Source organism: Pleurodeles waltl, chromosome 12 (assembly GCF_031143425.1).
Source record: "Pleurodeles waltl isolate 20211129_DDA chromosome 12, aPleWal1.hap1.20221129, whole genome shotgun sequence".
In the NCBI taxonomy this organism is placed as follows: Eukaryota; Metazoa; Chordata; class Amphibia; order Caudata; family Salamandridae; genus Pleurodeles; species Pleurodeles waltl.
Genome location: NC_090451.1, coordinates 500,155,691 through 500,179,885, shown reverse-complemented (window position 1 = coordinate 500,179,885; position 24,195 = coordinate 500,155,691). Strand labels below are relative to the sequence as shown.

The window sequence follows — 24,195 nt, the reverse complement described above, 5'->3', positions numbered from 1 at the left end:
TGATTCCTGTAAAACAGTGATACGTTCATTTATGTCAAAAGGTGTTTCCGCCGCCTCCACACCAGGACCATCAAGATCTGGAACAAACATTCGTGTTTAGAACAGGCACTCATATGAAGTACGTCCCCCCAGGGACCTTCTAGGCAGGTTATTCAGTGCTCTCTGAACTCCATACAGGTGGTTTAGCCAACTACGACCCGTACCTAAGACTCTGGCCGTTAAGTATTGCTTTAAATCGCGGTTTAATCGCTCCACGATAGAATTTCCCTCGGGATGAAATGGAGACGAGTACTGGAGCTGAACCCCCAACGAAGCCATGGTGTCCCTGAATGCCCTTGAGACAAAAGCAGGGCCCTGGTCCGAATGGAATGCTGCAACTGCATATGTACCGACAAAGACTCGCAAATCTTTAATAACAGTCCGAGCATCAGCCAAGCGTTGTGGCCACACCCACACAAATCTGGAGCAAGAATCAACAGCGACTAGTATATATTTGTATGCACTATCAGGTGTTAATGGACCGCAATGATCCAAGTACACACATTGTATTGGTCTATTTGAGATTAAGAGGGGTGTCAGCGGCGGGTGCTTAGCTGTGGAAATTTTAATTTGTTGACAGATGTCACAACAAAGGACATACTGCTTAGTCTCTTTATAGAGACCAGGCCACCAGTAAGGGCCTGCAAGAGTGATATTGTAGCCGCCACGCCAGCATGTGCAGATGCCACTCCCTCATGCGCTGCTTTAATCAATTGTGATCTCACATCTTTATTGGGGATGTCGCGTACGCCTACGCCCGGAATTTTAACTTCAGCGTTCAGCATACTTCCTATCAAGTATTGATATTTATTAGGAAATCCTTTAGGATAAGGCGTACCATCAACCGTAGCTTTTATGGCAGCCCTAATGTCTGTGTCTGGTTTGGAACTCGAACGAGTCACTGCAGCTACAGTAACAACTGCCACTGCCGACTTTGCGGCTTCATCAGCCAAAGTATTTCCAGCAACGTGTATCCCAAAGCGCTGGTGTCCAAGTGTATGCACAGCATGGACTTTGGGTAGCATCTCTTTCAGGTCTGCTACCTTCCCCCATAGGAGTCTGTGTTTTATGGTGTTGCCTTTCGAATCTCTGAACCCATTCAAGCGCCAGTAATGCAGGTATTCATTAAAAGACTGGACCCAATAATAAGAATCACAAACAATCAGTGTAAACTGTGTTGGATCAGTGTGTTGTAGTGCCATTAGTAGAGCCTTTAGCTCAGCCAATTGTGCTGTACAATCCCCTAAAGTCTGTGTATAGGTATGTTGGGGACAGAATTTCTCCCCCTCCATATAGCCGCTCACGACCGCACATGCAGCAGAATATTGATGTTTGGTTCCAATCGCTGGTTGTGCAGAGCCATCGGTGAACATGACTACATGATATTGATGAATAGGCAAGGTGTCAGCGGGAACTGGATATTCTACTTCATATTGTAGAAATTCTTGAGTTTGTAACTTTGGGTCAAAGATGTAGTCTACATCAGTGGCTGTTAAAGACGTAGCCCATTGTATCCAATGTGGATGAAGTGCTTTTGCATTCGGGACGCTAGCTTTTGTAACAGCCTCAAGGGCCGGAATAGGAGAAACGACAATGATGCGTTTTCCTTGGGCAAGAGGTCTTTCTTTAATAACAGCCATCTGGACAGCAGTGAGAATTTTCTCTGTGGGTGCAAAGAGTTGTTCTGCAGTGGAATACAGGTGTGATTTGTATGCAATCGGGACTGTCTCACCTTCTCTAAAGGTGACATATGTAAAACCAATGGCCACAGCTATCACCCTGATGACCAAATGTGTCTTATTCTCCTGTGTGTGTAAATGTTTTGCTGCTAGCATGTCTGCCTGTAACTCTCGAAGAGTATGTGTGTGTTTAATTGTCCAGTATTTGCTTGAAAAATCAGGATGTATCAATTCATATAAAGGTTTTATGCATGTAGCATAATCAGGAATGTATATTCTGCCAAAATTTAGAACGCCCAACAATGATTGTAGTTTTATAATCGTATTTGGTGGTTGCAATTGTGCACATTTTTCGAAAAATTGTGGCAATAGGCTTTTCCCCTCATTCGACAGCTCATATCCCAGGAACAGGATGCTGAGGAAGGCAATTTTTTATTTTTTTAAATCAAATTTGTAGCCAATTTCGGCAAACCATACAACAATGCGGGCTACCCGTCTTAAATGCTGTAGTAACTCGTCATCCGTGAGATATATATCGTCCACGTATGACAATGCTTCAGGGTCTATCTCGTGTAAAATAGCAGTCACACGAGCTGCAAACAATCCTGGGCTGTTTTTATACCCTTGAGGCACACAACAGATTTTGTTCTGGGAGCCTAATGCGCTAAAGCTTGTTAAATCTCTACTTTCTGATGGATACAACTACCTGTGGATTCCTCACCTCATGAATACTCCCATGGCGCCAGCATTCTACGGAAATCTTCTTACTAGTCTCTGCACGTCGACGAGGACGTCACTGTCTCGCACGCGACGCCGTCTGACGTCATACAGGCAATAAGAGGTCCTCGACGACGTGCGGACGTCAGTTCCCTTTTTTCCGTGCATTCGAAACGGTTATCTTCGAGGGAGCAACTGTTACTCTTGCGGTTACAGTGTATATCTTGCTGCGTACTCTTTCTCTGTGGAAATAATGTCGCAGAGAAAGTCTGGATTTAAGCCTTGTCGTGAGTGTGGAGGCAAGATGTCGGTGACGGATCCTCATTCCGATTGCCTTTGGTGTTTGAGCTCCGACCACGACGTCTCGACTTGTGATTCATGTCAGCACATGAATCCGAAGGCCCTTAAAGAACGTGAGGCGAAGCTGTTTATGGCCAAGTCAAAGGAGAAGCATCACAAGAAGTCTTCTCCAAAACATCGGCGTCATCGAGACTCCAGGCGCCGTAGAGAATCTCGGCGTCATTCAAGGGAGGCTCGTTCCAGGTCTCCGGATCGGCGCCGAAAGACATGGGAGGTCAGCCCCACGGTGACGCCGCATCCTTCGACGCCGTTGCCCTCTCCGGCGTCACCAACTTCGCCTGGACAGGCGTCGGTGATTGAGGTATTGGAGCCTCAAGTGTTTTCTCCGGCGCAGACGCCGAGGCCGGCGTCGGGGTCGCCTCCGAGACAGGCACCCCAGTATCCGGCTTTTCCCACCCCTGGAGCCGATAGTTCCGCATTCTTGAATGCGATGTATGCCATCTTCCAACAGATGGCTCCAGGGGGTGCTCCGGCTGGGCCTTTGGCCTTTTCTTTGGGTGATCCTGCGCCTCTTCGGCCGGCACCCTTTATGCCCTTTCTCCCGTTTGGGAACGTGGGCTCGGCGCCAGTGTCGGCGCCGGTGGCCGCTCCGGTGGCTTCGGAGGGATTGGCCCCAGGGATTTCCATCCCGTCGACGTCGAGATTTCGGCCTGTGACTCCGGTGGGTCCATCTGTTTCAGCTGCTCTTCAGTCGGCGCCGAAGTTACCCGTGGCGCCGGATGCGGCGTCGGTGGCTTCGGAAGATCGGCGCCGATCTCCGACTTCGGCGGAGGCATTGTCGACTCCGCGGATTGAGCAACGACTGCATTCAAGGAGGCGTGCTCTCCGGGTACTAGAAGAGCAGGAGTACCAACGAGCCCTAGAGGAAGGGGAGCTAGAGGACTCGGGTGATGGGCTGCGTGGACTGGAGTCGGCCAGTGGGCTGGACACTTCCCCTGAGTGGGACCTTTCATCCCCGGGGGAATATACTGAGGAAGCTGCTTCCTTTCATACAGTGGTACGGAAGGCAGCTAGTTTTTTGGACCTGCCTTTGCCGGTGGTGGAGGCAAAACAAAACCTTTTGACGGAGGTGTTGCATCCGGCCTCAGCCGCGGCGGAGCCTCTGTTACCTTTTAATGACGCTCTGCTGGATCCGGTTTTAGAGGTGTGGAAGAGGCCGGCATCTTCCCCAGCAGTTCACAGAGCCGTGGCCAGGAGGTATCGGACGGCTCCAACTGATCCTGGTTTCCTATCTAGGCACCCTACGCCGGAGAGCTTGGTAGTGCAGGCCTCCTGTTCGTCCAAGTCAGCGCCTGGTTCTTTCCCGACGGTGCCTGGGGACAGAGACTCAAAAAAGCTAGAGGCGCAGTCGAAGAAGATTTTTTCGTCCTGCAGTCTGGCGTTAAAGGCCACTAATGCGACCTGTATCCTGGGGAGGTATATTCATGCTCTGATGGATGACATCTCCTCTTCGTTTACAGAGCTTCCCCAGGGTCTTTTGGATCTTGTCTCTGATGCCCAGGCTGCTGCGACCCAAATTATCCAGACGGGACTGGATACCACCGACTCGGTAGCCAGAGCAATGGGCACAACTGTGGTGGAAAGGAGACAGGCCTGGCTCCGTAACTCGGGCTTTTCGGCAGATGTACAGTCCACATTGTTGGATCTCCCGTTTGATGGGGACAAACTGTTTGGGGCTAAGGCTGATTCGGCCTTGGAACGTTTTAAGGAGAGCAGGGCCACGGCTAAGTCGTTGGGACTCCAAGCTCCTTCTTCCACGGCCTCTTCCAGATTCTTCAGGAGGTTTCGTGGATTTGGGCGTGGCTCTTCCTCCTCTTCCTTTCGGGGAAGATATCAGCAACCTGCCTCTTCCCACCCCTATAGATCTTTTAGGGGGAGGGGTAGGGTCCGCACCAGGGGAGCCTCTCAGCAGCACTCTGCCTCTTCCTCATCCTCTGGCGGGGTGCAGCAGGGGAAGCAGCCTTAGGCTTCCACCATTTCCCACTCACTCCTCTCCTGTAGGGGGAAGATTACAGCATTTTCTCACCAAATGGGAGACTGTTACGTCGGACACTTGGGTTCTCAGTGTTGTGGGAAAAGGCTACACCCTTCCCTTTCGGGAGTTTCCGCCCCTCATCCCGCCCCGCCCTTCGTATTGTTCACAAGAACACCTCCTGTTGCTAGAACAGGAGGTAGAAGTCCTCCTTTTGAAGGGCGCGGTGGAGTTGGTCCCGGAGCAGGAAAGGGGTCAAGGAGTTTACTCAAGGTATTTCCTGATTCCCAAGAAGGATGGTCGTTTGAGACCAATTCTGGACCTGAGGATCTTGAATTGGTTCCTCAAGCAGGAAAAGTTCAAGATGCTGACCCTAGCACAGGTGCTTTTGGCGTTGAACATGGAAGACTGGATGGTGTCTGTCGACTTGCAGGATGCTTACTTTCATATCCCGATACTCAAGTCACACAGGAAGTATCTCCGGTTTGTGGTGGGATCGCAACACTACCAGTTTGCGGTCCTTCCGTTTGGTCTTACTTCAGCACCTCGAGTCTTCACGAAGGTGATGTCGGTGGTTGCGGCTGAGCTCAGAAGGAAGGGGATAGCAGTATTCCCTTACTTGGACGATTGGTTGATCAAAGCCAAGTCCCCGGAGCTTGTGTTGCATCATCTGCAGTCAACAACCCAGTTGTTGTTCGACCTGGGCTTTTCGGTGAACGAGCCCAAATCTCACCTGGAGCCCTCTCAGCGCCTCCTGTTCATAGGGGCAGTACTGGATACAACATTGGGTCGGGCCTTTCCTCCGCCTCAGCGGATTCAAGATATTCAGGATTTGGTTCCAATGTTTCGAAATGGAGCGGTAGTTCCAGTCCTCAAGGTCCTTCGTCTGCTCGGTCTTTTTGCCTCCTGCATTCTGTTGGTCACGCATGCTCGCTGGCACATGAGGGCTCTTCAGTGGTGCCTCCGAAGGCAGTGGTCTCAACACAGAGGGGATCTAGAGGGTACTGTCAAGATCTCCAGAGATGCTGCTGTGGATTTGAAGTGGTGGATTGCAAGCAACAATCTTTCACAAGGAAAGCCGTTCCAGCAGTCGCCACCAGTGGCCACAGTCATAACGGATGCTTCCACTCTAGGGTGGGGAGCTCATCTGGGGGATCTGGAGATCAAAGGTCTTTGGTCTCCAGAGGAACAGATTTTTCACATCAATCTGTTAGAGTTACGGGATGTACGTCTGGCTCTCAAGGCCTTCCTCCCTTCCCTTCGTGGTCAGTCGGTACAGGTCCTAACGGACAATACTACCACGATGTGGTACATAAACAAGCAGGGAGGAGTGGGGTCGTACCTTCTCTGCAGAGAAGCTCTTCGACTATGGTCCTGGGCAAAGGACCATCGGATTTGCTTGATAGCAAACCATCTGGCCGGAGTCTTGAACGTGCGTGCGGACAGTCTCAGTCGCCACTTCTCGGCAGACCACGAGTGGCGTCTCCATCCAGATCAAGTCCGTTTAATCTTCCAGAAGTGGGGGTTTCCTCGGGTAGATCTGTTCGCCACTCGAGAGAACGCGCATTGTCCGTTGTTCTGCAGCCTTCAGTATCCGATGCAGGAAGCGTTGGGGGACGCGTTTCAAATGACCTGGTGCGGCCAGTTGCTTTACGCGTTTCCTCCCATACCCTTGATTCCTCGAGTATTGAGGAAGATTCGCCAAGACCGGGCTCTAGTAATCTTAATAGCTCCGGATTGGCCAAGGAGGGTGTGGTACTCCGACCTTCTCCAACTCTCAACGTGCCCGCCGCTCCGTCTCCCTTTCAGGGCAGACCTCCTCTCACAGTCGCAGGGGCAGGTTCTACACCCCAACCTCCAGAGTCTGCACCTACATGCCTGGAGATTGAACGGGGCAACCTGAGTTCCTTCTCTCTCCCGCCTGAGGTAGTGGATGTTATATTAGCGGCCAGGCGACACTCCACTAAATCTATCTACGCTAATAGGTGGTCTAAATTTGTTGCGTGGTGTGGAGAGAGGCAGATTGATCCTTTACATGCTCATCTATCGGACGTTTTGTCTTTTGCTCTATCTCTGGCGCAGAAAGGTTGTGCAGTGGCTACCATTAAAGGTTATTTATCGGCCTTGTCAGCCTTCATATGTCTTCCAGACCAACCATCTTTATTTAAATCCCCTATTGTTATCAGATTCTTGAAAGGTCTTCTAAATCAATATCCTCCAAAGCCATTCGTTATGCCGCAATGGGATTTGTCCTTAGTCCTGACTTTCCTTATGGGGTCCCCTTTTGAACCTATGCATTCTTGCCCCTTGAGGTATTTGGTTTTAAAAACAGTCTTCCTGATAGCTATAACATCAGCAAGGAGAGTGAGTGAGTTGCAGGCCTTATCAGTAAAACCCCCTTATACAACTTTTTATGGGGATAAGGTGGTGTTGAGGACCAAGGCTGCTTTCCTCCCGAAGGTTGTTTCACCCTTCCATTTGGCTCAGGCAATTACTTTGTCCACGTTCTATCCTCCGCCTCATCCTTCCAAAGAGGAAGAAAGACTGCACCGTCTGGACCCAAAGAGAGCGTTGAGCTTCTTTATCGATAGAACAAAGGATTTCAGGCTGGAGGATCAGCTGTTTATTGGATACATGGGCAAGAGGAGAGGAAAGGCAGTCCACAAGAGAACACTATCCAGGTGGGTTGTTCTTTGCATTAAAATATGTTACTCTTTGGCAAAGAAGGATCCTCCTGAGGGCATTAGAGCTCATTCCACCAGAGCTAAGTCGGCCACTTCGGCCTTAGCCAGAGGTGTTCCTGTGGTCGACATCTGCAAGGCCGCAACTTGGTCGTCCCTTCACACTTTTGCAAAACATTACTGTTTAGATTCTGAGGTTAGAAGGGACGGCCATTTTGCACGGTCAGTGCTGCAGGATTTCTTGGTTTGACCATTTAGGCACCCACCGCCGGGCGTGGTACTGCTTTGGGACTCTATTCATGAGGTGAGGAATCCACAGGTAGTTGTATCCATCAGAAGAACGAGTTACTTACCTTCGGTAACGACTTTTCTGGTGGATACATTAGCTACCTGTGGATTCCTCACGGTCCCACCCGCCTCCCCGTTGCCTTTATGGTCTTGCCAAGTAATCCTTGAGTGTGCTCCTCTTGGTCTTTGAGGGTGCAATAGATGTATATATATAATATATTTATATATATATAGGTATATGTGTATATATCTTTATGTATATACTTGGTGTGTGTATATATTTTAAAAGAGAGAGTTTTATATATATATATATATATATATATGTACATAAAAAGATTTACAGTTATTCATACAATGTGGTGTATTTTTACAATATAATGGATGTTGCTTTGTTCTTTCATTGCATTGCCTGGTTGTTCTCATGCACGTAAAAAATGATTGGTACTGACGTCCGCACGTCGTCGAGGACCTCTTATTGCCTGTATGACGTCAGACGGCGTCGCGTGCGAGACAGTGACGTCCTCGTCGACGTGCAGAGACTAGTAAGAAGATTTCCGTAGAATGCTGGCGCCATGGGAGTATTCATGAGGTGAGGAATCCACAGGTAGCTAATGTATCCACCAGAAAAGTCGTTACCGAAGGTAAGTAACTCGTTCTTCAGGCGCTATATTCTGGCATAAGAATCCATTCGAGATATCTAAAGTTGTTTTATATTTTTTCCGCACAAAGTTGCTCGTTAGTGCAGTGCTATGCGAATTTTGTATAGCAGATGTACGTGTATGTCCGTTTAAATGTCTGTAGTCTAAAACCATTCTGCATGAATGGTCCAGTTTATCTACAGGAAACAAGGGATTATTCATCGGTGAGACACAGGGTTCAATTACCCCCTGGTATTCTAATTACGTAAGTATTTCTCTACATGGTATGGAGAATCCCTATCCCACCCTACGTGATTTCTATATAAAGCAGGTGCTTGTGCTAGAGCCCATCCTATAGAATAGGACTCAGCGAGTTCCTCCAGAACAAGGGGCGAGAAGGAAGGTTTAATAACCTCCTTTCCATATGGGCGGGTGCGGACAAAATCAGGCGGCCAATCTTGTTCAACCAACAAAAAGTCATATATTTTTACTACACGATCCCAGAAGATTGCGTGTATGGTGCGTTCAATGTCTCCTTCTAACTGCAGAGTTACTCTATATACCCTATCGGGTTCAGAGACACGCATATCTGCTGTTTCTACTTGCATGAAGTCATCAGTTGCTTTCACCTCCAGATGCTCTAGAAGATTCCGGCGAACTATTGTGACCTCTGCTGCGCTGTCTAGCAGTGCTAGAGCCCATTTCTTGTTCTTCAAGAGAACCCTCTTCCTGAGTGGCATATCTAACTGAGACAGCTGCTACTTTTTTCTTTTTAAATTGTTTTTGTTGTACCGGTTTCTCTTCCTTCTTAACAGAAACCTCCGAAGAGCGTTGTGATTCCTGTCTCGGTTTCACATACTCTGTTCCCCGCTCTGATCGCCCACCTTTCTCATTTCTCTTTTCCGATGAGTCCTGAAAGGAACGAGATTGGCGTGTATCAGTATATTGATATCTATCAGGCGTATTTATATTCTCTCTATTTCTGAGATTATACCTATTCTGTGGGGTCTCCGTGCGTAGAGATTCTCCCCTTTCTTTATTAGGCGTTTGTTGTTTTTTCTCCCAGCGTTTCTTATTACCCTCAGGTTGTTGTTTAGTATTTTCTTTATTAATTTTACCCTGAAATTGAGGTTTTTGTGGTCTAGCCCCAAGGCTATCTCGATCAATACTGGAATATGTTTCCGCTATTATTTTAGGCAGTTCTCGGTCCTGATCTTCTTGCGGAACGTCACGAAGACACATGCAAGTGCAACTGCTTCTCCTTTAAGGTTACTTAGGATAATTGAAGAAACTGTGGCAAAATTGCCCATCAGTTGCATTCCCAAGTCTAGGGCCGGGGCAGCCCCGTATTCATCTTGAATTTGTTTAAGCACTTCCGGTAGGTTTGCTAGCGTTGGTGTACCGTGTGCCGTTGTATAGAGCGCGGCAAATACCGTGCCCCATGTATTACAGTGTTCAACTGTAGGAACCATCCCAAAGGACAAGCACATAGTTAATATTCTATTTTTATACTGAGGTCCCGTATGGGGAAATACTGCCTCCAGCGTATTAATTTTTTGTGCTAGCCAAAACGGAGTGTCCTCTTGTTTGGCTGGGACCTTTCCCATAATAGAGTGTACAGTCACCGGATTTATACCTGGTGTCACTGCATGTGGTTGTGCTGGAGCAGCACGCGCTGGGTTTGTATTTAGTGTCTGCATTGCAAATTGTACTAATCGTCTATATATTGCTGTTAATTCAATATATAAGCGTGGAACCTCAGCTACCGCCATATTCGCAACCGCAGGCTGAGGTGTATATGTGGCCATTAAAGGGCAGGTAGGACCATCATTACTTATTTGACCTAACCTTACTGGTAATATTGTATGGGATAGGGCGCCATCAAGCCAATTATTATGTTCTTGATAAGATAGAGGTATCTCTAAGTATGCGTACGCCCTGTACTGCCCAGGTGCGCTCGCAACTGTATATGTATGAAATATATTTGTGTTCCCATCAACTTCTGGAAATGTGACCCAAGAGTAAAACAGCTCTGTTCTATAGGCTGCGTAAGCATCCACCACAAATGTGACTGGCCTCCCTGTGCTGTAAGACCATGTGGTAGTAAATGTGTCGTAAGTGGTTGTCTCATGTTAAGAGCTATTTGTACAGCCTGGGGATTCGCCATTATAAAGGCACTAAGAGTTCAGAGAAGGCACACCAAGATGTTTTTTTTTCCTTTTAAGGTTCAAGCTTGAACAACCACCCGCTGTAAAATAGGGTTACCTATACGGCAGTGGTGGAAATCCTCAATACCACGGACGTCTCCGTATACAGAACTGAGGGGTCACTATATAAAAAATGAGACGAGATATTCAGGTGGACCCGAAAATTAGAGCCTGACCAAACATTGGCGGCGCCATGTCGCGTAGGCTGTCATTATCCTAATGAGACTACTGGATTTTGAGCGGCAAGATCGTTCACAGTGTGGGGGACCGAGTCTGACCCACAGTGAAGGACCCTTGTCACTCTAAATCCGGGTTTTGCTCTGGCTAACTAGCAGTGCCTCATCTCTCCCAAATGGGAGAGACAATTGGGCAGCCGAGCGCATAACATCTTAGCACTTCCCAGGGAAGTCGTGGTCACTCAGGTCACAACCGGTTCTTTCATACACAGTACGGTCTCATATATAAATTACAAAGGCAGTTTAAGTTTTAAAGATTGGTTTAATAAAACGACTGCATTTTAGATAGCAAAGCGTGAGCTGCTATAACCAGAACTACACAACACAGTAGGATTAAAATAGTAACGATGAGAGTGAAGCACAAGAATAAGGCTATCATAGTGCCGCTAGATTATTTTCTCTCTAAGTTATATTTCGAGCACAGCTTGTGAAGCTCTAAGCCTGCCTTTCAGGTTCCACCAGGAGGACCTCAACCCTCATACCTGAGCAAAGGCCTGTAATCAGCATCTGCAACGGGGCATTCAGCATCTAGTTGTAGGTTCGTGGCCGGAATCTCCCTCTTGACATGTACTAGGACTAGGAAGTGTTTTTATACTAACACGCTGATGTTCTAAGAAAATGTCGCTACGTAAGGATGTGTATTTTCTATGAATACTGGAGACTAAACTTCTACACGTTTACCGGCAATGTACCAGACTGTAACCTTGACTGAAGCACAGGGCGATCAAGAATGCATTATTTGAGAACACAGTGCTGAACTAAGCTAAACAGTGCGATAGATGAAATTAAAACAAGACCGTAAAACTGGTTATTGTAAAATAACAGTACGAAGTTGAATAAAATATATCTAGGGCAAAGTGCACAGCGGCCTAGTATGCTAAACTAACGTGCATGAAGCTATATTAAAAATGGCTACACTACACTTGAGCCTTAGCTCCTGTAGGATATTGCTTTGGGATTTATCTACAAGAGAAGAAGTAATCACTGGAAGAAAAGGTTCCTTATCTTCAATGATGATACCCTAATTAATATGACCCTCAGCAGCAGCCATATAATATGGTGCATTGTCCTTGCGATTGACTCTCTTAGTTCCTCTCTGCATTTCTCAATGGGTTGTGGAAAAGGTGCCAGGAAGTGATGCTGGCACCGGTTGGCACCTTATATACTCTGTTGTTGTCACATCATTGGCAGATAGAGTGGTGATTGAAGCCGCATAGCACTACCTGGAGGTGCTGAAGAACTATTGCTGAGGAAATTACGTTTCTGTATCCAGTCTGGCATTTGGAGACTATTAATGAGTGAGGTCTCCGTGTGGAAATATACTAACAACCAGAAATATTGTTTCCGGAGCTAAGTCAGTTTTACGCTTGACCCTTCATCATTTCAGCGAGTTCATCAGTGAACCATTTGTTGAGAGTATTAATGTCTTATTTGGGTGTGCAGGGTTTAACAGAACTAAGAATATCAAGGGCAGCGCTTGTGTTGAGGTAGAAGTTGTTCAGCAGGGAAGTATGGTCAGTTGAGTCAAGATGCAAGAATTTCACTTTTCTGCATGTTGACTTAAAGATGTCTGCAGTATATATATGGTATACCTGTAGAGCATTAGAAGGGTGTCATTAGATTAAGGTCTAATGAGTTTGTTTATAACATTGATAAAGTTTACACAGATGAAGCAAGGATCTATGTTTGTGACTGATTCAAGGTTCTATATGAAAATAAGATTGAGCATGCGACCAGCTGTGAGTGCTGGGACACTAACTATATATAAGAAGGGAAGGGTTTCCATAGTCTTGGTGAGCTTTGTTGTGGTTTGAAATTGGGTTGATTGTCCCACAAAATTAAAGTCACCCTTGACCACAATTTTTAATTTTTAATGTCCTTGGATTGAATGTTGAGTGTCAAATCTAGGAATTGCTAGAAAAATGTGAGTCTTAACCAGGGGAAGGCTGTAGATTACTGTTGCAGAGAGAGAACAGATGAGGTTGTAGATATATATTTCGGTGTATTCAAAGGACAAGTAAACAGTGTTAGCCAGGGAGGTGCAGATCAGATTGGTAGAATGAGTTAGAACTACTGCTTTTTTTCTCTCTGATCTTTAGGATGATTTTATGGCCTGTTGGGGATAGGTCATGGGCAGATTTAATGGAATTGTCTCCCAAGAATAATTCTCTGAGGCAAACTGTGTGACAGTTAGAAAGGGATAATTGGTCATGGATGTTTAGTGTATGCCTCAAGGTGAATTGATTGCTAATGAGTTAATGAGGCTGAGTTTTACAAACAAGATTGGAATATCACATTGATAGAGCTTAGATGCAACAATGGAGGTAATGGGATGTCCTTTTGAGTATTGAGATGTCCAGTATTTGTACTGTTCTCAGAGGGTGACAGGATTGGGCGGATGTCGAGTAGGAAACACCAGTGACTCTGGATGATTGTTGTTTAGGAGCTATTTGTTTTTCAATTAATTTAGGTATGTTTAGTTGCTGGAATAATTCAGTGAAGGGAAGGGGTTTTTAGTGATTGGCCTGAATCATAATGTTTTCCTAGTAGTAAATAGTGATGGCCAGCTTTCTCGGGCCTAATCAGGAGACGGTGGCATCAATTCTGCATCGCTCTTGGAGGTCTAATATTTTTGTAGCAGTACAGTTTGTCTCGAATATGTTGTCCTAGGTATCAGTGTTGTCTGACAAGAAGAAGAGGTCTGTCTTGGTAGAGTTTGTGTTCAAACCAGTGTACATCAAAGGTTTTCATTGTCCTTGCACAGGATGACATATTTTAGTTTTCATTTGTGTTTTTGGTATTGTTGTTGATAGGCTAAGAGTGTAAAAGCACTGGGCCAGCACATGAAACCTAAGGTATTGGCCCTCTGTTACTTCTGGGTGGGGTTGACATAATGTTCATTTGGCCTACACTGCTGTAGGAAGTTGGCTCTGTATATACTATTTCAAAGTAAGAAATAGTGTGCACAGAGTCCAAGGGTTCCCCTTAGAGGTAAGATAGTGGCAAAAAGAGATAACTCTAATGCTCTATTTTGTGGTAGTGTGGTCGAGCAGTAGGCTTATCAGAAGTGTTAAGGATTTATTGTACACACACAGGCAACAAAAGAGGAACACACACTCAAAGACTTACTCTAGGCCAATAGGTTTTCATATAGAAAAATATATTTTCTTAATGTATTTTAAGAACCACAGGTTCAAGGTTTACAAGTAATACTTCAAATTAAAGGTATTTCACTCAGGTATTCTAGGAACTTTGAATAATCACAATAGCATGTACAGTTTTGACAAAAATGGCAATAAGCTATTTTAAAAGTGGACACTGCAAAAATCAACAGTTCCTGGGGGAGATAAGTGTTGTTAAGTTCACAGGTAAGTAAAACACTTACAGGGTTCAAAGTTGGGTCCAAGATAGCCCACCGTTGGGGGTTCAAGGCAACCCCAAAGTTACCACACCAGCAGCTCAGGGTCGGTCAGGTGCAGAGGTCAAAGAGGTGCCCAAAACACATAGGCTTCAATGGAGAACAGGGGGGCCCCGGTTCCAGTCTGCCAGCAGGTAAGTACCCGTGTCCTCGGGGGCAGACCAGGGGGGTTTTGTAGGGCACTGGAGGGGACACAAGCAGGCACAGAAAGTACAGCCTCAGCGGCACAGGGCGGCTGGATGCAGAGTGCAAACAGGCGTAGGGTTTTGTATTGAAAACAATGGGGAGACCTGGGGGTCTCTACAACGATGCAGGCAGGCACGGGGGGCTCCTCGGGGTAGCCGCCACATGGGCTAGGCAGAGGGTCACCTGGGGGTCGTTCCTGCACTAGAGTTCGGTTCCTTCAGGTCCTGGAGGCTGTGGGTGCAGTGTTGGTTCCAGGCGTCAGGTCCCTTGTTACAGGCAGTCACGGTCAGGGGGAGCCTGTGGATTTCCTCTGCAGGCGTCGCTGTGGGGGCTCTGGGGGGTCGTCTCTGGCTACTAACGGGCTCGCAGTCACCAGGGAGTCCTCCCTGTAGTGTTGGTTTTCCACAGGTCGAGCCGGGGGCGTCGGGTGTAGAGTGGAAAGTCTCACGCTTCCGGCGGGAAACGTGAAGTCCTTAGAGATGTTTCTTTGTTGCAAGAAAGTTGCAGATTATTGAACAGGGCCACTGTTCACAGGAGTTTCTTGGTCCTTGGTTGCAGAGCAGTTCCCTGAGGCTTCAGAGGTCGCCGGTCCCTGTTGGATGCGTCGCTGTTGCAGTTTTCTTTGAAGTTGGGAGACAGTCCAGTAGGGCTGGGGTCAAAGCAGTTGTCGTCTCCGTCTTCACTGCAGGGCTTCAGGTCAGCAGTCATTCTTCTTCTTTAGGTTGCAGGAATCTAGTTTCCTAGGTTCTGGGGGCCCCTAAATACTGAATGTAGGGGTGTGTTTAGGTCTGGGAGGGCAGTAGCCAATGGCTACTGTCCTTGAGGTTGGCTACACCCTCTTTGTGCCTCCTCCCTGTGGGGAGGGGGCACATCCCTAATCCTATTGGGGGAATCCTCCTTCTACAAGATGGAGGATTTCTAAAAGTAAGGGTCACCTCAGCTCAGGACACCTTAGGGGCTGTCCTGACTGGTGGGTGACTCCTCCTTGTTTTGCTCATTATTTCCTCCAGTCTTGCCGCCAAAAGTGGGGACAGTGGGCGGAGGGGCGGGCATCGCCACTAGCTGGGATGCCCTGTGGCGCTGTAACAAAGGGGGTGAGCCTTTGAGGCTCACCGACAGGTGTTACAGTTCCTGCAGGGGGAGGTGAGAAGCACCTCCACCCAGTACAGACTTTGTTCCTGGCCACAGAGTGACAAATGCACTCTCCCCATGTGGACAGCAACATGTCTGGTGTGTGGCAGGCTGGCAAAAACTAGTCAGCCCACACTGGAAGTCGGGTATGTTTTCAGGGGGCATCTCTAAGATGTCCTCTGGGTGTATTTTACAATACATTGCACACTGGCATCAGTGTGCATTTATTGTGCTGAGAAGTTTGATACCAAACTTCCCAGTTTTCAGTGTAGCCATTATGGTGCTGTGGAGTTCGTGTTTGACAGACTCCCAGACCATATACTCTTATGGCTACCCTGCACTTACAATGTCTAAGGTTTTGCTTACACACTGTAGGGGCAGAGTGCTCCTGCACATATGCCCTCACCTGTGGTATAGTGCACCCTGTCTTAGGGCTGTAAGGCCTGCTAGAGGGGTGACTTACCTATGCCACAGGCAGTGTGAGGTTGGCATGGCACTCTGAGGGGAGTGCCATATCGACTTAGTTGGTTTCTCCCCACCAGCACACACAAGCTGTGAAGCAGTGTGCATGTGCTGAGTGAGGGGTCCCTAGGGTGGCATAAGACATGCTGCAGCCCTTAGAGACCTTCCCTGGCATCAGGGCCCTTGGTACCAGGGGTACCAGTTACAAGGGACTTACCTGAGTGCCAGGGTTGTGCCAATTGTGCAGACAAAGGTCCAGTTTAGGGAAAAAACACTGGTGCATGGGGCCTGTTAGCAGGGTCCCAGCACACTTTCAAATCATAATTTAGCATCAGCAAAGGCAATAAGTCAGGGTGTAACCATGCCAAGGAGGCATTTCCTTACAACTGCTATCTGTCTGGTGGGTGGCATTTCTACCACACCACTGGTAAACCAGTGTTTTAATCTATTGCTTACGCACATGTGAAATGTTGAAGATGTTACATGAATTATATTGGGATTAGATCATGTAAAAGCTGAGTACGGAAAAAATGAGCAACAGATTTGATCTCCCATCATTAGGGAGGTGCTCACGACTACAGGGGAGAATGGTCTAGCTTTAATGCATATGGAAAAGTGGCAATCTGTCATAGGTTGAAGGCATATGTGATATTTGCCTACCATGAACTGAACTATAAGGCATGGATCACTGTACCGGGTCAAGGGCATACAGAGTCAATAAATAAGGGTATGAAGGAAAAGCTGGGTTCTGGAAGTAGAAACTGACTGTTACGTAGGCTTGATGTACTGTTCTTTAAAGATGTGGGTACTCAGCACTTTCCTCAACTGGAATAGGGTTGGGTCAGTACTGATGTATAAAGAGCTGCTGTTCCAGATCTTGGTCTTGTGGGCTGGCAAAGGGAGCCAGTGGAGTTTTATCAGGATGCTGCTCTCAGATTTTTTCAGGCCATGATGTGGTGTGCCCCTCCTTGTAGGATGCCCTGAAACTGAGACCATTGTGGAGTCTGGGAAACCATAGTGCCTGGCATTTCCACAATCCGGATGCAAGAGTTTGAGAGTTTGAATAATAGTTCTGGGTCTCATTCTGGGAGGAAGGGTTTCACCTTTCTCAACAAAAGAGCTGGTACCAACCTATTTTGTTGTTTTTGGCTGTGTCTTTCTTCAGGGTGAGGTTGGCATCCAGGTTGGAATAAATAAAACACATTCCTAGTCCTTAGTCACTTCAGATTTTTTTGTCTCGAGGAAGTTAAAGTGTATTGGTTATGGTACTTGTTGATTGCCCAAGAATACTGCGCAACAATTCCAAATGTAAAATTTTCAGGAAACCTCTTTAAACTCAAGGATATTCTAAAGCTCCTGGCTTTGTTAAGAAGCATGAATCATTTACTGAGTTAGATGTTTTAGCATGTTAACAAATAACAGTTTTTAATATTTTGCAGAGTTGCTCCTTTTTGATGACGAATTTGAATTTACTGCCACTTTGCCATATTCTCAATACAAGAAAAAAGAGTCTGAACAGATCGATGACCAAGGTAATGTTTTACTCAAGAAATGTGTAGCAATAATTCCATATTGCACAGAACCTCTAATAGGTTGTTTGGGTATTTTGGATTACATGCTAAAAAAATTATATATGGAGTTTGTTACTATGCACACTGGTAGCATGTTAAAGAAGGTGTGAACCATGCAAATTTACAGTAGCAGCTGCTTCCAGGAAGGGGTGGGGGTGGGCACCGTGTGGTAGAGGACAGGACTTTATGAATAATAATTTATGATTTACCAGTTCCTGTCCTAGCCAGTGCATTGGTACAAATGCTGGCTGGATATGGTCATTCGTCGCTCTTCTTCAGTTTTAGGGGTAGATGAGATGGCACATATTGGATTAATTGATGTTTCAGTGTAAAGAAGTACTTTAGACCTTGACAGTAACTTATGTTTCAGAAACCATTTGCAGCCTTGGCCCGTCCATTGGGGCAGAGGGGACATCTCTCCCCCTCCTTTTGCCTCTCAAAAAGCGTGTCTGTCAGGCTGAGCAAAGGTCAGCCTGTCAGACACTCTTCATTTTCAGATCAGGCAGCCAGGAGCTAGACATGCACGAATTGTGCAGGCTCCTGGCTGCCTGAACTGAACTTTGCTGGGCTGAAGAGGTCACAGCTCCTATGGGCGTGACCTCCTCAGCTCAGCAAAGGTGCCTTGAGGCCCTACCCCTTGGTGATGAGGGGAAGCGTCACCCATTGACTTCAACCTGGGCTCTTCAGGTTTAAGCCCTGAAGTGCCCAGGGTAAGTGTCAATCATTGACACCTTGTCACAAAGTGGGGTGGGGTCAGCAGTCTCACTGACCCCATCCCACTCTGTGTCGAAGTTGGGACTGCTTCCTTCCCTCGCAAGTGTGTGCGTTTTTTAAAATGAATGTGTATGGTGCGTGCATGTTTGCAATATTTGATAATGAGTGCTGTGAATGGATGTGTGTGTGTGTGTGTATGCATGCGTGCGCGCGCGTGTGTGTGAATGAATGAGTGAGTGTGCATGTGTGTCCCGCCCCCCTCCCTTCTAAATTTAACGGCTGCAACTGCCCAGTTGAATGAATGCAAAGTCATTCACAATATACACTCTAAGAGAATGTAAAAAATTTAAGGAATTTCGTTATCGACTACAGTGAATAGAAACTGTTTTAACACCATATTCATCACAGGGCTTAGATATTATATAGAGTCCATAAACAAATTCCATATTCTTTACTGCTGAGAGATGGTTTGAAGAGACACATGAATAGTTGGCCATATGTTTTGACCATAATGGAGTTTCAGTGAGAGGCACAAGAATTTCCTCTTATTCCCATAAAACTTGAGTGTGTTAAGAAACATCCAATCATCGAAGCACTTTGGTATGATCGAAAACACTCTGTATGATTGAAAACATTTGGGTATGATTGAAAGCCTTTGTCTTTCCCCTCTTTAATCATGACCTGGTTTTCCTTGTCATGCATATAGAAGTATTACCCTAAGGAGTCATACAGTTGTGCCGATAGTGCACATAAATGACAAAAAGAAGGTGAAACAGGGCAGAGCCATACACCACCCAACACAATAGCAAGTACCATAAAGAGGTGTAGGGAGGAATAGCCAGCACAGAGACCTTGTTTGCTAATTTCCTCCAGTCCGTGAAGGGGTTGTAGATAGTTGGCCACATAAAATGCCACTGATAGGCCCCTTAGGAACACAGCAACAACAGCTATGTCATTATCCTGCATTCTTAGATCACCCAGAACAAATGCAGTTCATTGACTCCATGCTCATAGTCTGAGCACAACCTGGTGTTTTAGAGGCAGCTTTTGGCTGGACCCTACTCAGCACATCATTCCCACTCATCCAGTCCTCAATGCATCTTAAAACTAATCGCCCCAGGATTTTCACTGAGGAATCTAGGAGTGAGATTGGGTGGTAGGATTTGGGATCACTCCTGTTTCCCTTATTATATATGGGGACAATGTGCACTGATTTCCAAGAAGAGGGGATCCCTACACTGACGGCTGCATATAGGACATTGAGCTGTATAGGTGCCCACAGCTGAGGGCAGCATTTATAAAGATCCATAGGAATGGCATTCTAGGCCCAGTGCTTTATTGCAAGAGCTGTCCTGAATAGCCTCTCTCATCAAGAGTAAATCTAATAGCCATGTTAGGGGTATGTCCATGTAGCTCATCCATTTCTCCCCTTGTGTACCCCCCATGATAACCCTGCAGAAATGGCTTACCCCTACATCATGTAGGATATTGCAGCCCAGCCCTGCAGTTGTTTCTGTCCCAAAGGTACCCCTATTTACAATCTTCCATAACATGCCTGAGTTCTTGGTGCACAACACATGTTCCAGATCCTCCCAGGCCTGCTTCTTGAGCTGCTGTTTTCTTTCCTGTAAGACAGCTTTATAATGAGCTCATGCAGTGCTCACGTAAACCTTATCTCTTGGTTGTGCCTTTAAAGCCTTCTTCTGGGATTTCCTCGCCCCATAACAGGGCTTACGGAACCAAGCTTAGGAGTGGGCTTTTCAGTTTTAAACATACATTCTTTAATGGCTTCACTTAATCTGGTCACCGCCACAATAACATCCCCCAGTGGGGAGGGGGGGCTTATTCAGAAGGGTCCCTATTGTCAAAGTTAGATTCTGGCTTACCACCCTCTCCACTACCTGTGGGATGTTTGCCTGTCTACATCCAATTCTCCTTCCCTGATCCTTTATTCTCACAGCTACCGTCCCTCTGAACATAGGGTACACATGTTATATGGGAAGTTTATAGAAACCGTAAGAGGTTTATGGTCGCTAAGACAGTGCCTTATGACCTTACCGTGCCAGACCAGATTTCTCAGGGAAGGAGATACAAAAATATAGTCATTTGTCGGCCCAGCCCCTCTCCCCACAAAGGTTGGTACCTGCGATTCACCTGCAGACTCAAAGTCACATATATTCAACAATCCCAGACTCTGTATCTCCTTGATGAGGGACCATCCCCTTACATCCTGTGTTCCCTTAGTTACAAGCACACTGTTATCCAACTCAAAGGGATTTGCCACTGTACAGTATCCCCTATCTTTGCATTGAAGTCCCCAGAAATGATGGCACAAAAATCCATACCACACACCTCCACTCTTCCCCTCAATATCTGCAACATTGGAAGAAGGGCCCCAATTTGGCATCCGAAGTTCCATACTGCGTTGTAGAAATTTACCAAAAAAACATTATACTTGTTTGGAAAGACTACCCATATAATGAGGAGACCCCAATGGTTACAATTTATATGGTATGCTTTCGCTATCTTGGAGGACCGAACAAAGGTAACTAAACCCCCTTTTGGACGGCTGCCAAAAGACTGCCCAGCCGGAACTGCAAACCTTTGGAAACCATCCCAAACTGCTTATCCTTCTCATCAAGTCTCCAGGAGTAAAATTAAATCATGCTCTTCCCTGAAATTAACCCATTGCCCATCTTGGAGCTTGGTGTCATACCCTGCCACATTCCAGGAAAACAGACAGGTCTGGGAGGTTATCTCACCCACCACTCCCAAACCTAAGAATGTGTTTAAGGGCCACAATGGAGCTACCCTGCCCTTTCCTCTGCTACAACAAGAAACTTCATACCATCAGTCATTCTCTCCCAAATCAGGGCTTCTGGTAATTCTGCGTTCCAATCTAGGCAGCTGTGGCTTCTCCTGCAGATTACTGGACACCCTGGCTCGACATCTGTCTATGGGCCGAATATGCCTATTGAAAAAGCCAAGGGGGACCATACCAATCTTTCCATTAGCCTGGGGAGCCGTATAACATGTCGAGAGAAGTCGTTGTACCAACCCTGGATATCTGCAATTCACAATGATACAGTCCCCATTATCTCCCTCTGCCTGGGGGCTCACCCACCCAATCCTTCTAACAAACAAAATATCCCTCAAATCCTTACAGTTAAAATCACAGTTTTTGCCCAACCACTGTCCTGTCTTGTTTTCTAGTTGATCCATGGATTCACTTACACCCTGCACTAAAGATGGAACATTTGTAAGTACAACCACATAGGGGACACAATCAAGAGGAAGCTCCAAGCGGACAAGTGGGAGGCCATTGTCAGATGTGAGTTTTGCATCTGTTCTTGGGACACTGCTGCTTTCCCTCCAGGCCCACTCCCAGATCCCCCTCCATCATCAAGTCTGCCTGTATCCCTTTCATCTGTCCACAAATTTGCACGGGCGATCGTTATGCCCTTTACCAGGATCCCTAAATTAGAGTGATACAAGGGCTGTAGGGTACTTCTCTCCTGCGTTTCCGGATTATCCTCCACCAAAGTCTCCTCCTTGTCTGTGGGACCATGACACACAGGATCCAAAGGCCCAGGGTTTGTTGCTACCAAATCTGCCCCCCGCCGCTCATACAGGATACTACAGTTTCCAAGACCTGCAGTTTTTCTTTTATTGGAACCAAGCTTGCCTCAATCAGCTCCTTAAATTTTAGCAAAAGAATCTCAAAACCGGGAGCTAGGCACAGTCCTACATCAGAGCCCCCCTGGGTATCAGAACAGCAGAAAATTTCTGGTAATGCCACTTTGGATTTTTCCGCGGGTTTCCTCAGAGGTTTTTTCCTCTTGGGTGGGGGAAACTACTGCCATCAACCGGAGAATCAGACAAAATCCTCTTACTGTTCCTTGGTAAGTCCTCCAACCCATTTTTCCCCACTTCTGGGGGAGCTGTGGATAGAGCCCCCTGCCCTACAGGTGGATGCCTGTCTTCATTAACAGAAGACTCCAGGACCTCAACATTGGGTGGCACTCATTGCCAGTCACTTATTTCCAGTGAAAGCCGACTCTCAGCCAGGTCTATCTCCTTCGCAACCACCCCAACCACTCAGGCAAGAAAGGAATCTAGCGTTGAATTTGATGATCCTTTCCCCACCGCACTCTGTTCCCCATTCTCCAAGGTCCTTTCCTGCCCATCCTGCTGGTTTGACCAGCTATCTCACAAGAACTACTCACCCAAATGAGTATTTGCTACTATGGGAGGGCAAGACAGAGCACCCTCTCCGGCATAGAGTTAGAGAGGATAATGGTAGTGACAAGTTTTAGCCTTCACTCACCCAATTTTGCAGAGGATCAGATGGGTGGGCCAGCCCACTGATGGGCAAGGATAGGCCCGCCCTTGGCCCGGGCTTTGTCAGGGTGTGGCCCATGGTGTCGGTGCTCTGCCTTCTCCCGAGGGCCTGCTGGGACTTCGAGTCACCTCCTTTCACTGCTCGTAATGCTGTTAAAGCGCGCCCCGCGCTGTGGGGCTCCCTCAGTGCTTTTCTAGCACTGCTTCACGGTGTCAGTGCACTGCCCTCTCCCGAGGGCCTGCTGCCAATGATGTACATGAATCTGCAATTTGTTCTTCTCAGTATATTCCAGATCTGTCTGTCAAATGATTTCTTCAATCTATTGACACATTCATCTAAAAATTCATTGGTGGGAATCAGGAATCCCATGAACAAGACCCGTTACAGCCTGGAGATGATGGTGAAGGCACTGAGCATTTCAAAGACAACTGTGGTAAACGCTTGCACACGTTCCTTTTTCTCGAGGGCAAGGGCTGACATGCCAGCAGGGAGCGCCAGGTACAGTAGTGCAGAGGAGACCATGAACACCAGAGTAAGGAGGCTGTACTTCACTGTGCCGACGCTCTGCTCAAAGCTGCCTCCAAAGTACCAGATAATCAGGTAGCTGCACAACAACGAATACCAGTCTTCATTGTAAAATGCATGTCACCAACCTGTGAACGTCACGGAGGCTAGTAATGGAAATGTATGAAAGGAGATAAAAGTGCAAAGGAAAGAACATGGAAAGAAACTTGAAAAACAAACAGACGTTGTGTGTTAAAGCCCCAGAGGCATTCCAAAAGTGATTTGTTCTAGCCTTTGTGCGATAATTCTTTGACTTATGTGTGAAACGTGTTGTTCAAATGCAGCGCAATACATCGGTGGGTTATTACCACTACTGCAGTAATCTGCTTGCTACCTGTATGTTACTGTTTTCAATCGTAGTGAAATATCCCCCACTCAGCAGTGCGTCAAAAAAATCTCTTTTTGATGTATCTGCAATTTGATTGCACTCCAGAGAAAATCAAGAAAAAATACAGGGATTTTTTTTAACTGAAACTATTTGAAAAATAAACTAAATTAAATTTGGCTAAGACAACCTGTCGATTGGCACCTAAATCTATCTATCTATCTATCTATCTATCTATCTATCTATCTATCTATCTATCTATCTATCTATCTATCTATCTATATGTATATATAAGCAGATATGTACAGGAGGCGATGCAACAACTATCGGATGTAACCTACTATCAACCTATAAACAGTAACCCCACGAAACAGGTGGCAGCTCAAATTCAAGCATATTTACAGAATTGGATAAAACATGGCCTTGTTGATCAGGACGAAGCCAAATACCTGACAGTTGAACATCCGGTCACTCCCACAATTTATTTTCTTCCCCAAATCCATAAAATTCCTAAAAACCCACCTGGGAGGCCAATAGTATCAGCTGATCAATCTTTATTGGAGCCTATATTGGAACCTATATCCAATTACATTGATTTCTTTTTAGCACCAGTGGCATGCAACTTAAATTCACATTTGAAGGATACAGAGGATTTATTGAGACAT

The 24,195-nt window shown here is 46.5% G+C and overlaps 1 protein-coding gene across 2 annotated transcripts in view; it reads left to right on the top strand.

Moving 5' to 3' along the window:
• LOC138267955 (uncharacterized) overlaps positions 1-24,195 on the top strand; it is a 1,270,490-nt gene that overhangs the window by 1,092,665 nt on the left and 153,630 nt on the right. For both annotated transcript variants that reach the window (XM_069217240.1, XM_069217239.1), the window contains exon 13: positions 17,454-17,546. In XM_069217240.1, coding sequence (XP_069073341.1) covers positions 17,454-17,546 — 93 coding nt within the window. The remainder of the gene's footprint in view (positions 1-17,453; positions 17,547-24,195) is intronic.